Source organism: Camelus ferus, chromosome 1, assembly GCF_009834535.1.
Source record: "Camelus ferus isolate YT-003-E chromosome 1, BCGSAC_Cfer_1.0, whole genome shotgun sequence".
Taxonomy (NCBI): domain Eukaryota; kingdom Metazoa; phylum Chordata; class Mammalia; order Artiodactyla; family Camelidae; genus Camelus; species Camelus ferus.
This window is the reverse complement of record NC_045696.1, coordinates 38,685,765-38,703,459: the sequence shown is the minus strand read 5'-3', so window position 1 is coordinate 38,703,459 and position 17,695 is coordinate 38,685,765. Positions and strand designations below refer to the sequence as shown.

The window sequence follows — 17,695 nt, the reverse complement described above, 5'->3', positions numbered from 1 at the left end:
TTCTTAGATTTTGAAAGCCATACGACACCCTGAGATAAGCGTTGTCTAGGTCTCCTTAGAAATATGCTCTTGCAAGAAAATCTCAAAGCAAACCAATGAAAGGTAATAAAGTGAGTTGACAGGAGGTGATGAGATTATTAGCAGTAACTGTTTCATGAGTTCTACGCCTGTTGTCTTCTTTCATTAATTTTGCCTCCTGTCTTCTAGTACTGGGTACGTACTCATGAAATTAGTAATTCCAGAAATAGCACTAGTATGGCATATTTCTAGATAGACTTGACAATGATTCTGAAATGCTATATTTTTCTTGACTTTCTAAAGGCAAGATTTAACTTTAGACTGGAGGAAAGGAGAACAGATCATTTGTACCTCTAGTTCATATTCTTAATGATACTTTTGTAATATAGTAGGAGTTGTGATTTCAGATTGAATACTAGAAACTCAAATCTGGTGGCTACTATTAGATGATTAACAGTATCTAACAGGATATGTGGTCATGTTGATAACATTACTTTAGGCACAGATAACAGATGTAATTTATTAACTCATACATGGTTTTAACAATTCAACCACTCAATTTTTAAAAAGTAATATACATTTCTACAGAACAAACTGATTAGTTAGCATTGTAGTAGAGAATAACCTTTGTTTTGTTGGAGGTTTACAGGGACACCATGACCTGGCCCATGGGGATGGCTGCAAGAACAAAGAATGCCTGCAGCAAGAATATTGCAACAATCAACCACACCCCTTCCCTTGTTTTTTTTGTATAAAAGGAGCCTGTATTCTGACTAGAGCAGGATGGTTCTCCACGATATTAGTCTGCCATCCTCTCCGTCTGCCGGCTTTCTGAATAAAGTCGCTATTCCTTGCCCCAATACCTCATCTCTGGATTTACTGGCCTGTCATGCAGTGAGCAGAACGAATTTGGACTTGGCAACAGCATCACTCTATTTTTCTTGTAAATACAGTATATATAGTATAGGGAAGAAAAAAACACCAAACTTAGTTCCAGTTTTGAATATCTGGTTACTTATTTAATGTACTCTTGTTTCCTTAAACATCTATTACCTTTCTTCTACTTCCTTGTCTGCCTCAGGTTATTTTCATTGTTTCTTGCTGGGCCCATCTGGTTTAGTTTATGCTAAACTGCTGGTTAGAAAACAGATTAATAAATACCTCAGGAGCATCTTTTTCTTTTGCATTTCAGTACTAAAAGTCCTGCAGCGAATCTTAAGGTTGCTCAGCATAAGTCATTGGTCCAGGTGTCTGGATCCAGGTTTCTGCATCTGTCTACATTATTTTCAGTCTAGTATCAGCTGCCTCAGCTCTCCCTTCCCAGCTAGGGTAGTTTCTCAAATTCTTTGTGCAAAAGAACAACCTGGGAGAGCTTGCTAAAATGCATTTGTGCTTAGCCCTGCCCTGGACCTTCTGAGTCTGAGTAAGGATGGAACATTCTAATGCAGATGGTCCTTAGACCTCTCTTTGAGAAACCACATGACCTTTAGAAATAGCCCTAAAGCAGCACTCTGGTTTATAATTTCCTCACCGAAATCCTTTCTGTCCCCTGGGGGGTTATATAGATTGAAAAGCCCCTTATTACTTCAGCTTAATTTGAAATGGAAGAAGAGTTTAAATAGTTAAACAACTTGCCTCACGTATTATCTCTATACTGTGGTTAATTAGAGAACATCCCTTTCTTGTTAATTCAGCGTCTCATGACTGAGAAACTGTCTTGACAAAGCAGTCTGCAATTTGGAGGTGGAGGTGGAGGTGGGCGTTGGGGAGAAGAAGGTGGCAATTATCAAACCAACTATACTGGTAATTACAGCTTGCTTGGGAAGAGATCCTTCAAATGAGTATAACCTTGTAGTCAGCTCAAGGATTTCATACATATTCTACAAGTTAAGGAGCTGATTTTCTTTTTTAGTGTTACTGAATTGTAAATTGATTTGTTATATGTTAAATGACAGTCCCTACAAGAAAGAATAAGAATTCCTTAATATTTCTATGGCTAATGCTCCACTAAATAAAACTAACTAACGTTTTGGAGCCACTGTGAGTGGTAAATAATTAGATTATCATCAATCATCTTGTATTTTTAGCATATTCATTCTGTTGTTTTCCAGAAAGCAGAATTAGGAAAAAGGTAGAATCATTTAATGAGAAGCAGGTGCAACTTCCATTAACAAACCTAGAAACCAGATGAAAAGTCTTAGTGCTGAAAGGTTGGAAGTGTATTTCTTTGGTTTTCTCAACTCAATGGATAGAAGTTTAAAACTAATTCTTTAAGTGCTGAAACAATAGAAAAAAATGGATGAGTCACTGAACTACTTACAATGCCCATTCTGCAAGTCCTTTCTTCTCTTCTCCTCTGACTTCATTTTGGCTTTTATGTACCATTGACACCTTTAAGAAAGGTAAACAGACTCTTAAGAATTATGCTGGATACCAACCGAAACCAATTAAAATGCATTTCACCCATGGGCAAAGCTCTTATCATAAAGACCACTTTTAAGAACACCCTTGTAACATGTGAAAATACTCCACAGAAGGTTTTATTTTTATATCAAAATTAGCCCCACATAAGAGTAAAATACTCCCAAGTGGACTTATTGATCCAAATGATAGGAATCTTAGAAAATATTTAATAACCAGCAATAACCATCAAGTTCTTCCTTATTGGCTTCTAATAGCTAGTCAATGAAAAGCATTAAAAGTCAAAATGGAAAAATTATTTTTGATTCAGAATCTCAGAAATTTAGACAACTCTCTTCCAGTTTCAGTGCTAAACAGCATGTTGTTTTTGTTTGTTTTTAATATCAGAGATGTAGTAGAGGTATGTTCTGTTCTCTCTTGGAAAAATCGTGCTTTGAAGAACAGAGGTAGGTGCTTATCTCCTAAGACTTCTTTGACATGAAAAATTCACTAATATCCATATGATTTGATAGTTCATCAAACTGCTAACTCCAAATGATTAAATGGAATACATCTGTGGTGCACAATCCAATCTTTCAATGTGAATTTGGCCTCAAGTCCTATGACATAATTTCCAATGAATGCTCCCCTAGCAAAGTGCTTAAGAGGTGCTTCAAAATCAATTTTTTTAACTTATGTAATTGAAATTGTTTTCTCCAGTTAAAGCAGTTTCTGATGTCATATAAATTGGCAAACATAGAAATTCAAAGCTGAAAATAATCTAGTATAATTTTTTCATCATTATTAAACTCTCTTTTTAAGTGGTATTCAAATTCTGTTTCAGGAATCCCAAATAAAGATAACAGATGAGCCTCTCTCTCAAGTTTATTAGGCCAATCTTATTTAGCCTACAATGACTATAAGATCTTCTTTTAAGTTTGTCAGATTTATGTGTTAAGGCAATATTTTCTGATATTTTAATGAAATGCTTTTCCACATATGTATGTCCTATTTAAATCACTGTTCACTGAAATACTCTGAGGAAATAAGGCCTTAACTCATGTTCTACAGATACATAAAATATAACTCAAAAGTTACATCCAATTTTGCTATGCATTGAATCATTATTGAATAAAATATCATTTGAATCAATTTCCATTATGTATTTAGAGGCTCTTTTTAAAATTGTTGATAAATATTACACTGCTGTTTAAATGAAATCATACTTAAGAAAATTCTCCAAACTTCTTCAAAGAAACTTTCAAATAAGAAAATAAGAATCTTTCCGAATGAAATTAATCATCACATCTAAATTATCACAGCCTAGTTAACATGACATAATTTGTGTCTTTGGAGTTAAGATCACCTTATAGGACCTTATCATACTTAAATAATTAAACAAACTTTCTGGGCTCCAAACTGATTGTCTTTATCCATGCAAAGCATAGTATTATCAAGATATCAATGTCCCCAAATTCACACTGCATGGGCAGTACCCATGTTATAAATGGCAATGAAAATACAGTTTTTCTCCATAACATTTTTATAATGGTCGACTAAACTTATTGCAACCCATAAAGTGTTGGTATTTTAATTTTTTTTACCTGTCCAAATTGTCATTGTGACTTCACATGCACCAAAATTCTTTTATTCTCTTCTTTCCTTCCTTTTACCAGACTTAGATCTTTAATTCTCTCAGTGAAATTTTCTTCTTTTTTCCTTTCCTAGCCATTACTGTCTTTTAGTCCCGTCTGCTTGCAAGGGAGTTCTAGATAGAATCAGAACTTCAGCTTTTTTTTTTTTTTAAGCAAAGAAGCTTATTCTTCCACCAGTACTTTTGCTTGTTTATTTTATAAGCTGTCCCCTGTTAGTGATTAAGGTTTTTATAGGTCATATCTGGTATTTGTAGGCTATGGTATTGAATATGGTGTTTTCAAACTAATTGTGGGTTAGTTTAGAGACTTCAAAATTTGTTTCCTGTCCACTGGAAAAGATGGTAGTATCAAAGCTGTAATGATGGCTAAGAGCTGTCAGAGAGAGGTTAGGTCTAGGTTCAAGGAGAGGAACAGGAGAGTGCTGAGCAGCAGTATCTGATTGTGGTACCACAACAGGCCCAACCAACAGGAAGACTTCAACATTATTTCCTGCATTCTTTATCAATTTTTTTTTCTTAGTATAGCTAGCATTCTTCTATCAGCTAATCAGCCTCCTAAAGCAGGAGACTCAGACACTCTCCATTAATTGAAAGAGTAATACTGTCTATTTATACACTTGAAAATTTTAAGTAAACATAGGGGTAAATGTGCCCCTTTTACAACTGATTTCATGAGGAAGTCACCATTTCAATGTAACCACATTAGAATATTCATGTATTTCTTTGTTCCTTGATAAATCTTGTAAAAGTGGATTTGTTACAACTAAATCTGATACTTTTAACAGGTAGGTAACAGTTAAATTTCCTCAGGGACCAACACTGGATAAGTGCCTTTCTAAGTATTTATCAATTTATTGGTCTATACTTTTAGTCTGCTGTCAACACTTCAGATAATATTTTTCCATATATGCATAACTTCTATAATTTTGTAATAAATTTTAATAAAATATTGGTATGTAAGAATTCAAAAAATGAATAAAACAAAGGGTGTTCATAGTTCATTGAACTATTGGCCCTGAGGTAGCTATATGTTATTTCTGGTAATTACCAAATATCAGGGTGTACTAGAGTCAATTAGGATGTGTACTATTTGGCTGGCACTGTTACCACAGTTTTAAATCATGATACTGATATTTTTTGCAGTATGTGTGTTTCAGATTATCAAGGAAACTCTCAAGATATTTTGTGCCACTGTTGATCATCTAAATGGAATGTTTTCCCCTTACAGCATTGAGAATATGAAGATTTCACAATTTCTGACAAAAGTCTGGGCCAAATAACAAGGGCTAAATAAAAAATAAAACTAATTCTTTTAAATAATTTCATACACACTTTCTTCATTCATATCTCTGTATTGTCACAGCTGGCTCATGGTAATAGTCTAATATACTTAAAAGTCAATAAATATTTTAACGCGTTGTCACACCAAACTGTGTAAAAATAAAAATCTAAGGTTTAGAGGGACAAAGCACTTTCACCAGCTGGTCGGGATTCAAACTGAAGTCTTTTGCTCAGTTAATTTATTGGTATTTTAAATTTTTATCCATATTACTCTTAAGTGGAGAAGTAACTTGATTTATAAAACCAATAATACAATTGTAATATAGATACTTTCAATATTTAATGGCTAAAATAAAACATTTCTATAACACTGTATTTATAAAACACTTTAATATAAATTGTTCAGTATCTCTGTTGAAATACTTTTTTCCAAGCAAAATTCCCTTTGTGAGAGAATGTGACTGTAGCAAAGAAAAAATTCAGAAGTAACTTAGTACGTAGGATTTTATCATTCATCATTTTCAAAGTGTTTTTATCAAGTCTCTGGTTGCTTCCATATTCAGGGACCTGCTAACACAGAGAACCAGCCATAGTGGTTCTGTTGCCACATAAAGTTCACTGTCAGAGAGGAATCTGCCCTGATCCTTTTTTTTCCCACAGGTACACTTTGTTAAGTTTAAAAGCCCTTGAATACACAGTGTATATAAAAAGAATGGCTATTCACAAATCTTAGAAATGATCTGGTGTGCTTCCGTTACCTCCCAGTGATTAGGAAGAACAAAGTGAGAATGACGAGGAGAGTGAATCCTCCCACAGCCGCGGTGGCTATCACGAGTATCTGCCCCTGTTCTGCCGCCATGTCCGAAGCTGAAACACAGAAACAACACGCGCATTTCCCTGGGTGATATTTCACCACCACAGTTATTTTACAACTTAGTACATGCTTGAAAGCATGGTAATGGATTCCAAAACCCCCACCATATATGCCCTTTATCTGCTGTCTTAAGATGCAAACCCAAAATGAGGGCTGAAGATTGAGGTCATAACCCACAGCATAACCTTTCCTTTTTTTTTTTCTTTTTTCACAAAAATACCAAGAAAGTAGATGGATTCTTAGTATCCTTCGTTTTAAGATTAGGTATGTTTTGCAAACTTAGATTGGCAGATGGACTAAAGGAATTTGTTTATATAGTTGCTGAATTATTTCCTTAAATGGTTTTGCCAACTGTTGGGCCGAACACTGTAAGCCTGCTAACCTTGTAATTGCCCAACTGAGAGACCAAAGAAAGAGTCAGGGGACAGAGACATCAATAGTCTATTGTTAGGGAATCTTACAAATCTGAAGCAGTCCTGGAGTGACACGCCACCCCGTAAGGCAGACAGCAGGCAGGATGCAGCAGCCTTCACTGCAAGGCCAGGAGGTGGGGGTGGGGTGTGGTTACCATTTATAGGGGGAATTGATGGCAGGTTGGCTCATCAGTTACCAGGGAAACCAGCAGCTGGGGCAGGGGCAAGCACATGGGCAGTTACTGATTAAGCCCAATAATAAAGAGGATTGGGTAGTCACATAAGTAGGGTGTAGGGAAAGCAGGGACTGGTTGAGCAGGGGATGTCCAGAGAGCAAGAGAACAGCTGTCCTGAGTGTCCTGATCATATGCCAGTGAGCCAGGCTTTACACATAGTTTTGATGCCTGTATTCACAAAGTGGAAAATTACTGCATAATTTGTTTTAAGAATGAACTTCTTTAAACTTCATAGAGCTTAATTCAAACGTCAGTTATGAATTCACCCTCTGCAGCACAAGGTTGTACACAGTAGGTGCTTAGATGTTTGACTGGCAATCATTTAAAAACTGACATTTAAAACCTTCCTTGTTTGAAGAAAAGTACCGACTATGGTTGGTAATAGCATATTACTTCTCTCACTGACAAAACTATCAAAACATGTGCTTGCTGCATGTTTCACTAACCGGCCAGGAATCTTCTAAAAATATCTTAGCTTATTTAATTCATTAATACTTTTTGTTCTCTGTATTACTGAAGTTTTCATGAGATATACTTTTATGGGATGGGATATGGACGATTGCCTAATAATAGAGTTAAGGAAACTGAAGCCCAGAGAAGTTAAAGAACTTGACCCAGCTTACACATGACCATCACCAGAAACCAGGCTTTAGATTTTTATTTCATTTCTCCTTCCAATGCTATAACTCACTATAATAATTCAGTTAATTATCAATATTACAAACTATTAAATTAATCAGTACCTCCACTATCCCTTAACCTGAATAAAGCTTGACTTCTATTTTGATTACTATCAAAACATTAATCTAATCACTTGTAAGTAGCAAACTGAATCAAAGAAAGAATATAACTGAAAAGCAAACCACTTAATTCTCTACCATAATAATTTAAATTTATTATACCTGAATACTTTCAGGCTTCCACAGAAGTAGCTCTTTTTCTGGGAATCAAGTATGTAGTATACTATGTGCAAATTAATATACAGAGTAATAACTTTCTCATAAAAATGACATATCTACTAGAGAATGTCTAAACCTTAAACACTATTGTTGAGTCAGTAAGAAACAAGTTACAGCATTTAAGAGGCTTTTTAGGAAATCTAAATGTAAATAAAAATAAGTCACTTATGTCCAGTTTTTAGTAAGAAATTTACTAAACATTGAAATTAGATTTTGGTCACTCTGATTAAATCAAGGTATTTCAGGCAATCTATTTCAGTGTTGAGTTGTAGCTCATAATCTGTGCAGAGACAAGATAAATAGTTACATTTTACCCAATAAATAATGTACTGAAGATTTTTTATTTGGCCCGCACTGGATTTCCTAATCTTCCAAATAGCACTGATATCATGGGAATTAATGTGTGCTCTAAAATGTCACATTTTCTCATTGAAAATTATTGAATAGCAAATTTTAAGGAATACATGTTATAGGAAACAACATTAACTTTTTGAATTTAAAGAAGGCGGCATTTAAAAAGAAAACATTATTTACTTACCAATTGTTACATTTATAAAATATATAATATAGTTCAAGAGTTTTAAACCTAGAGCATGTTATTTTCACAGTAGCCAGGTAGCAAGTGATTTATTGAGACCATGTATTCAAAGCTCAGATGGAGAAGATTATGTAATTGGGTGCCTTTGGAAAATCAGATTACTTTGTTATAGAAAATTGTGTTGTTTAACTTAAATAATTGCCTAGTAAACTGCCAGCTCTACTAATACATCTTCTTTTTCGCTCGTGTGATTACATGCTTATGAACTTTGCTTCAATTAAAATTTTAATTGGATAACAATATTAAGTTGTGACATTTTGAAAAATGCCTATTTTGCATAATTGTTTCTTAAACCTCTGTACTAGGAATTCTAAATACTCTTCTGTTGAGAATTATATATATATATGTGTGTGTGTGTATGTATGTATGTATATATATATATATATATATGCAATAAGTCATTTGAAAATAAGAGTATAAAATGTGATGCACTGTTACACTAGGAGTAAAATTCTATGGATGATGGGGCTGGGATGATTATGTAAATATTGTGAATCTCTTCATCCTCATCAACAAAAGCCACTATGTATTTAATAGTAAACTACCCCTAGAATTATGCTTAGTGCTTCAAAGTCATTATCAAATTTATCTGCACAACAATCTTAATAGGTAGGTACTATCATTATTCCTAGTTTAAGTGGTTGTGTTACTTGTCTGAGGTCACACGTCTTGTACACAAGAAAACTGGCCACTCAGCCCTGATTTGTCAGGCTCTAAGCCCATACTTTTGTCACTATCTTGCACCCTCTTCACTAACATCATAACTGGCCAGGGGCTGTTTTGTGTGTTCTAGAACAATCATAGCCTTGCTTGACCTTTGTTTCATGTGTGTAAAATGAGAAAGTTGAACTAAATATCCTTAGCACAACCTTTCAGAGCAGTTTTACTATGATATTGGCTTATTCATTCAGCAATCAAACACTGGGAAGAACAAGGTTTGCCATAAAGAAATAAGAGGAAAATTCAGGGTCTGTGCAGAGGCTTTTGGTCCTGACAGAGAGAATTTTGGCCTTTTGATTGTATTCATGTTGGTCAGTTACAGGGCTCCGACTTTATCTCAGGAGAGAGTCCAAAGCCCTTAACTTTGTTAACAAGACTCTAGAAATGGCTCCAGCATACATCTCCAGATTCTTCTCTTATCATTCTCTATGCTACATTTTTCCTAGTTCCTTCAATGCACCTAACTTTCTCTCACGGTCAATTCCTAGTCAGTCCTCCTACCTAAGCATCACGTCATTTTCCGGTTGTTTAGATTTCGTTAGGTCCCCAGACACATGTTCCCATAGACCCTTGTACTACTTTTACCCACATATTTCTATCATGTTTTATTGAAATTTCTTAAAAAAAAAAAGTACTCTGTCTTTTAATTAGATTGCAAATTCCATGAGGGCGGGGACTGTATTCAACATAGTACGTACAGTGTGTCGAATGATGACATCCCCTCCCTCCTCCACCCAAAAAAAGGAATTTGTAGGTATAATTAAGGACCTCAATCAATCTGGATCAACCAGGTGGGCCCAAAGCGATGACCAGAGTCCTTATAAGAGACAGGAGAAGAGAAAGAGGACAAGGCCATGTGAAGACAGATGAAGAATGGAGTTATGTAGCCATAAGCCAAGGAAGGCCTGGTGCCATCAGACGATGGAAGAGGCAAGAAAGGATTCTCCTCTAGAGCCTGAGGAGAGAGTGTGCTTCTGTTCTAAGACACCTTGTTTGGTAATTTGTTGTACTAGCCCTAGGAAACTAATGCAGAGCCTGATATATGGTGGTAGCTCAATAAATATTTGTTTGTGTGAATGGATTGAATGCATTCATTGACTGCATTCATGTACATTGGATAATTATGATAAAAAAAAAAGTCAGATTAACCCCAGATAATCCATACCCTCACCTTCCCCTTGATAACATAGAAATTTTACACTGAAGGTAAGACGTTTTGTATGTGAAGTAAGTCTATCCAACACTATCTTAATCAGAAGAATCCAATTCCGTATTCTTGGAGATAATGCTTCTGGGAAGGCAGGGACTACTACAAAGTACAGACTTTTACATTTAATTAGGCTGAGCAGATAAAGCTTAGACATATGAATCCAAGGTTGAGAATTTATTACTTCATTCACCAAATGTTTATTGAGCACTTATTACACGGCAGGCACTGAGGCAGACACTGGGGATACAGTGGTGAACAACAGACTTTCCTCCTGGATTTAAGGCTCAGTGGGGAAGATAAATGATGAACAAATAATTACAAGAGTAAAAACTGTTACAAAAGAGAAACTGCAGTGTGCTCTGAGAATAAACAGCATCTGGCAGTGAGTCAGCAAAGTGGGAGTTTGGAAATATAACATGTTGGAGGGAGAAGAAAGAGGAAGGGGAGGGGAAGGAGAAGGAGGATGGAAAGGAAGGGGAGAGGAGGGGAGGATGAGGAGCCATTCTTGGTTAGAGGCCTCAAAGACTTGACTAATTGACAGACACTTAGACAAACAAACCATAAAATTATCTACCAAATGGATTCCATAAAAATATAGTATAGCTATAAACTCCTCTGTTGTGAAAACTTGCCTGTGGTACCACCTATTAATTTTTTTCAACTCTGAGAAGAAGTTTATTTGTAATTAGCTTTGTAGGAGAAAATGTATATATATTTGTAATTTACCCACACAAGAACACCATAGAGAGCAAACCTGTCCTAAAAAGAAACACAGTAAATCCACGGTAAGAAGTAAAATTTATTTGTGACTGGCTCATTGGAAATGTTTCTTTGCTCTATGGAATGAGTCTGTAGTCTTAGAAAAAGGTAAGTATATTAAAATGATATATTTCATTTTATGGTTTGGAAAGAAGCACACTTCCTTAAGAGGAAGCAATTCTCCAAAAAGAGTTGCAAAATTGTTGGTGAGCAGGTCTTAGCCCTAGCCAATGCCTGGCATAAGTCATGATGACATTATTAAGAAGGGTTTGCTTTAGTTGTTTATATTTAAAGAAAAAAAAACTGAAGTTCTTTACTTGGAATCCAAATTCTTAAAAAAATAGATTTCGTGTCTTTAGGAAAGTATGAGGGAAAAGCAATTGGGCTATTTTTAACCAAAGAATTTTCTTATATGAAGGCATATGATTTTGTCTCCGTGTAATCAAGATTATTCTAGTTTATATTTACATTTCAAAGTAAAATCTGTTATTTGTATTTTGTGCCATTTTCTATGCAATAGCTTTTTAAAGTTAACTCTTTTCTGTTTGAACATGTTTTTAAAGTTACTGAAACAGCAGTTATATGATTTTTTTTAATAAAGCATTTCTCAAAATGCTGCCCAGTGAAAAATGGTGGAATGCATTTGTTTCATATTCACATGTTTTATTTATGACTCTCAATTTTAGAGTAACTATTAAAATTTCAAATGATATTATCTCATCACTCCACCAAAATAATTTCTTAAAACACAGCAGAAATCTCAACAAAGTAATGGATGGACAGTACCTAGTAAGTTAATCTTAGGGTTTACTGGTAATCAATTCAGGATCTCCTTAGCATTTTTTTTTTTTTTCAGGAAAAAAAAATTCCCCCTCTCAGGGTATATATTGCAATCAGGATTGGTTTGACCTTCTGAAATGAGGCATATATATAAACATGTAGCAGTATACAATGGAGAGTCATCAATCTGTAAAATCTCAACACTGTATGGTCATGTGGACATAGGAGTGTGAGACAGGAATGAAAGCTGAGGAAATACTTCTCCTAGATGAAGATAATCTTGTGACTTTGCAAATAATCTTATACTCTTGGCCACCTGGACTTGAACCTGAGGTCATCTTTTATTTTACCTTTCCCTAAAACTCCAGGTCCAGAGTCAGATCTTTATTGTGTCTTCCATTGTCTTTATTACCACTGGTATCACCTCTAAGGCTCCAGCCTCACATCATTAGGCTAGTTTAATAATTTTCTATTAGATTGCCTTTCTACAGTGTCTCTTTCTAACTCATCCCCCAGTATGTGGTCAGATAATTATCTTCAAAATAGTATTTTGAAATATTCAGACTTTCTCATTTCCCTAGAGGGTAAAATCATTCCATCTCAGTAAGTACACCATTCTTAGAAGAGTCCAAGTCTGAAACCTTGGACTTAAGCCCTCACACAATTCAGGTGGTTTGTCCCTGCATTTCAAAGTATTTCTTAGATTCATTCCCATTCTCTCCCACCCCCACAGGGATTTTCCTGGTTCAGATACTCATGTTATCACATGTATTTGAATTCGGCTAGATAGCAACTTCAATTATGTGGAATGCAGTGGAGCAGTGGTAAACAAGACAGACAAAAAGAGCCTCTGAAGAGAACATTTGACAGGTGTTCACGTACTAAAGAACGCAGGGTTTACTCGTAGAACAGCCGCAGTGCCTCACACTCTTACTTCAGACATGTTTATTGATTTCCAAGCTCACAAAGCAGTGGAGTAGATGTAAATTAAAAGTTAAGGTCAGGCATGAAATATCTAAAGAGAGGGAGCTGAATGGAAGTGCACACTGCTAGGCTGACTGAAAGAAAAAGCAGGAAAACTGAAAATCTCACATAAAGTTTCAAAATATATACTACTCTGGAGCCAGGAATTTAGGATCAATAGCCCTATAAAATTCAAGGCACACCGAAGGGCTCACTATGTTAAAACTCAGTACATTAACATGATCATCCAAGGTCAATTAAAAACTGCTGAGATTATGTCCAATATATTTTATTTAGAAGATAGGAGTTTGTGGATGCATGATTAGAAAAATGTTTCTCTCCAAAATATTTAAAAATTATAAAAATAACACTTTAAAGGCCAAACCTCTGTCTGAAAACTTCAACTATCAAAAATGGTTCATTTTCTGAAGATTTTTTTTTTTTTTTGGCCCATTTCAACTATACCATAGGCTTCTTGAGGACAGAAAGAATATAATTCAACTTTCTATATCACATGAAGTCAACATAGTGCCTTACACAGAATAAGGATTAATGAATGTATACTTTCACGAAGAAGAGATAAAGACAGCGTTCTAGATACAAGAAATAAATGCCTCTGACTAAAAAAAAACTTTCATATATGATTAGTTTGGTAATAGTAATGCTTAAAAACATCCCAGTGACATAAATAATCTCTTATTCATTTGTATTTTGGTATTTAATAGATTCAGAAATAAATTAATAGAAAATAGTGTGAGTTAACTTTTTAATTCAAATATCCCTGCCTAGGCTTTGAATGAAGTAGATATTGAGAGGAAGAGGTACTGGCCTGAAACTGTATTAACACGTTCCTTTTACATTCATCCAGTATTTGATTCCATCTGCCAACAGGAAAAATATCTCTAAGACTGGTTTACAAAAGAGAGAGAGGAAGAGAGAGACAGAGAGAGAGAGACTACCAAGAGACTCTGTTCTACTCTTGTAAGCCAGCTACTGAATCTGTCTTCTCAGCTGGATGGAAACAAACCTCGTGGATCGTTTCTATTGAGGTAAAGACCCTTAGCTGGGATTATACTTTTTCAGAAAATGGTTTCACAGATGTCTTTCCTCCACTGCTCTGTCACTTCCCCAGAAACAATGCAATTCAATACACCAAACTGTGGCTACTCAGGGACACAGAAGATTTCAGGATTCACTCCTCCTGATGATCTTAATTTACTTGTCAGATAAAAATGCCAAATGACACAGGGATAATTGGAAAATGTGAGTCTGGTACGACTTGATGGAAAGGCAGAAGCAGAGGCAGGTGCTGTAGCATGATGAAACACTTTTTGTCTTTTTTTTTTTTTCCCAGAGATTCTTATCTGCATTAATAAATGGTCACGAGGCCTTGCTACAGGTAGGCTTCATGTGACAAATGTCAAAGAACAAAGAAAAGAGATTGAAGCATTTAAATTCCTGGAACTATTGTTAACATTCTAATTGTCAAGAATTTAATTTGTAATTTGTCTATATTTCATATAGTTACTGACAGTTGAGATACGTCTTTGATAACATTTTTTTTCAAATGAAATACTCACATTACCAAAATACATACTTCAACTTTTTTTTTTTTTTAAAGATTCAGTGTAGAATTGAATTCCTTACAAATTTCACAAATTCCCTAAATCACTGACCTTGGGCCAATGATGTTCAATTTCAAACAGTATTCAACACGTACCATAATGTTAATAGTAGGTATTTGCATATTGGTAGGCACATACATGCACTTGAGGTTATAGCTTCTTAATATAAAGGTTAGTGTGGTTTGAGGTAAACAGGTTTTTAATTACATGTACAGAGATCACAAGTTTCGTTAAGTCTTATAAAATAAAAGATTTACTTAGCATCTGTTTTCCATAGAAAAAATATTTAAAGAAAACAATCCACAAGAAATTGACACATTGTAACTGACTATACTTCAATTAAAAAAAAAAAGAATAAAAAATACGCATTGATTATTTAGAAAAAGTTCTAGAAAATTTCCTGAGGACATTCTTATTCATTGAGTCATTATTCATTCAAAAACAAAAAAAATTAATCATTTAGAATGTGCTGAACACTGTGCTGTAAGGGTTGGGGAGACAAAGAAAAGCAAAGCATATTTTCCTGTCCTCACAGTAGTTTCTCCTTAGTGAGGGGGACAGATGTGTAAACCTTCACTGTAACACAGTAACACTGTTGCTAAATGGAGGTATGTGTGAAGGTCATGAGGGAAGAGTAGGAGAGTAACAGCCTTGAAAGGAAGAAGGAAAGGAAGGTTTACAAAGGAGGTGATTCTTAAGCTCAAGCTGGAATGATGAGAATAAATTTGCAAGTCACCAAGGTGATGAATAGCTTTGGGACATTCTAGTCTGAAGAAACGACATCACAAATATGGAGACCCCAAAAAGCACAATATCTTCAGGAGCTTATTCTGTGTACTCTGGGAGGTCTGAGGCAAAGACCAAGAGGCCAAATAAGAAGCTGGACAGCGAGGCAAGTGATGGATCATGAACATTTAAATTGGCATCAGTCAGCATGCTTATGTTTTTCTCAAGTCACCTTTCATACTCAGGGTCAGAAGCAGAGTTGATAGACATGTGAATTTTATCAGAATTGCACTTCTTACTGGAGATATAAACTCTTGCAAAAATATGGAAAAAATCTTTCTGGAAATAAATCCAATAGAGAAGAAAGCAGAACTGAGACTGAGAAAGTACTGAGGACACGCTGGAGAGCCTGAATTTGGCCTGAATCTCACACTACTCCTTGACTTTGGTTACAGAAAGCAATGATGACCCATTTTTTCAATAAGCCAGTTGGGGTTTTGCTACTTGAAATTGGTAGTCCTATTTAAGATAATGAACCAAAGAGGGAAGAATTTAGCTATATTTATCCATACACATATCCTAATACAAGGGGAAGGGAGGGTATGTGGGTCTTTATATTTCTATACTATGTACAATAACTTCTCATTGTTCATTATGTTTCTTGAGCTGGATATTCTCTTTCTCCATTTGCTATTTTTTAAAATTTGATGTTGAACACAGCCTTCTGAGTATGTCTGCCCCCATGACTGGATGGTTGGGTTGGAAGGATAAGGTGAAATGGGATGGTGGGGTTTAACCTTTATAAAATTACCTTTTGTTATACAAAGAATACCAAATACTCTGCCAAGAGATTCCCCCTCCTTTTTTTTCTTTAATAGACAGATTAGTTTCACGGGGAAATCAGTCCTGTTTATCATATATTTAAAGGATCTCACTCACCAATTTAATAAAAACTGAGTGAATGTAAAAACAAGCAAATCAAAATAAAAACACATGAACTGACATTTCTGGCAAGTTTAGCAAGACAACATGCCAAAATCAGACTGTGGAAGAATCTGCCCAATTTAAACCCATCTAATTATAAACTCATTACCACCAAATCTGGAGCTAAACAAATTCCTATGGAAGACCTTTACTTAATTTTCTCAGTTAATGAAAGCAGATTTGACGCTACACTTATCCTTTATATGGCTTCAGTAGAAGTATTTTTTTTAGATAGAAGTATAGTAGGTTTACAATGCTGTGTTAGTTTCTGGTGTACAGCATGATTCATACATATATATATATACGTACATATACATATATATTCCTTTTCATATTATTTTTCATTATAGGCTATTACAAGGTATTGAACATAGTAGGACCTTGTTATTTATCTATTTTATATATAGTAGTTATCAGCACAAGTATTTATGAAAGCACAGAAACCAGCAGTGCTGGAGTGGGGATGCAATCTCCCTTAGCTTTATGGACACAAGCGCAGTGCCCCAAGTGATTTAGATCCCAGGCATCTAACAGGGACCTGCTACTCCTCATGCCAAAACTCATTTGATCATCCCCTGAAAGTGAGTAAGTTGTAGGGTAAGTTTTTGGATTCATTGTTGGAAACTGGTTGAAGCCTGGTCTGAATAACACCAAACAAGTTACGCTGACTCCTAGCCAATTACTACCACTGGTTCTGGAAAGATTTAAGGAGAATCAGCTCTGTTTTAAAAAGGACCAATCCATAGTCCTATAAAACTATGGCTCTATCAATCTTCTCAGAGCCCCTCAATTATTTAAGTTACATTTTCCCTTAAACCACAAGTGAGGTGTCCAAGTCAAACAGTTTGTACTAGAAGCAAGAGGGTTTTGGGTACAGTATTTCTCTACTATTTACTGCTATTCTTTTCAAGAAAATAAGATTGTGTGTTTTGCATATTGCTCTTTTACTGGACTTTTACTTCACTGCCCAGAGAATCAGGTTAACTCAAAACTGAGGCTTAGTATGATGATTCTGGAAACATGGGAGTAAATAAATACCATGCTAAAAATTGGTGAACTAAAGGGGAAAAACTTCCTGACATACCCATTCACAATTTCATGTGATATAAATCAGCATTGTGTTTTATTTATTCATCTTTTAAACTAATATCTTCACAATATGATACTGATTGTAGACAAACTGCTTTTGAGCCATTTTGGTAGATAGACTCACACCCTCTTTCTATATGCTGATGATATGGGTTTCACTTTCACCAACTGGAATTGATTTCTGGATACAAATAATTCTGCCATCCTACTGCTGCTGTAAAGAATTGTGCACCATCAACTTTATCAAAACTGAAATCGTTTTCTTTGGCAGACAAAAGGCAATGGTTCAAAACTCTACAAAATGAGACAACCTATTCCATTTTGTATAACATACTTTTTCCATAGCTTGTCCTAGAAAGTATACTGCAGGACTATGCAGCTCAATATATAATGTTTTCCACAGGAA

At 35.2% G+C, this 17,695-nt stretch overlaps 1 protein-coding gene across 4 annotated transcripts in view; it reads right to left on the bottom strand.

The window, feature by feature from the left end:
- The window catches only part of EPHA6 (EPH receptor A6), a 730,766-nt gene that overhangs the window by 217,741 nt on the left and 495,330 nt on the right, over window positions 1-17,695 (bottom strand). For 3 of the 4 annotated variants that reach the window (XM_032489792.1, XM_032489798.1, XM_032489806.1), the window contains 2 exons: window positions 6,112-6,220; window positions 2,339-2,409 (listed from right to left, as the gene is read on the bottom strand). In XM_032489792.1, coding sequence (XP_032345683.1) covers window positions 2,339-2,409; window positions 6,112-6,220 — 180 coding nt within the window. Of the gene's footprint in view, window positions 1-2,338; window positions 2,410-6,111; window positions 6,221-17,695 lie in introns of those variants that run through there. The other variant, XM_032489814.1, reaches the window with a different exon arrangement.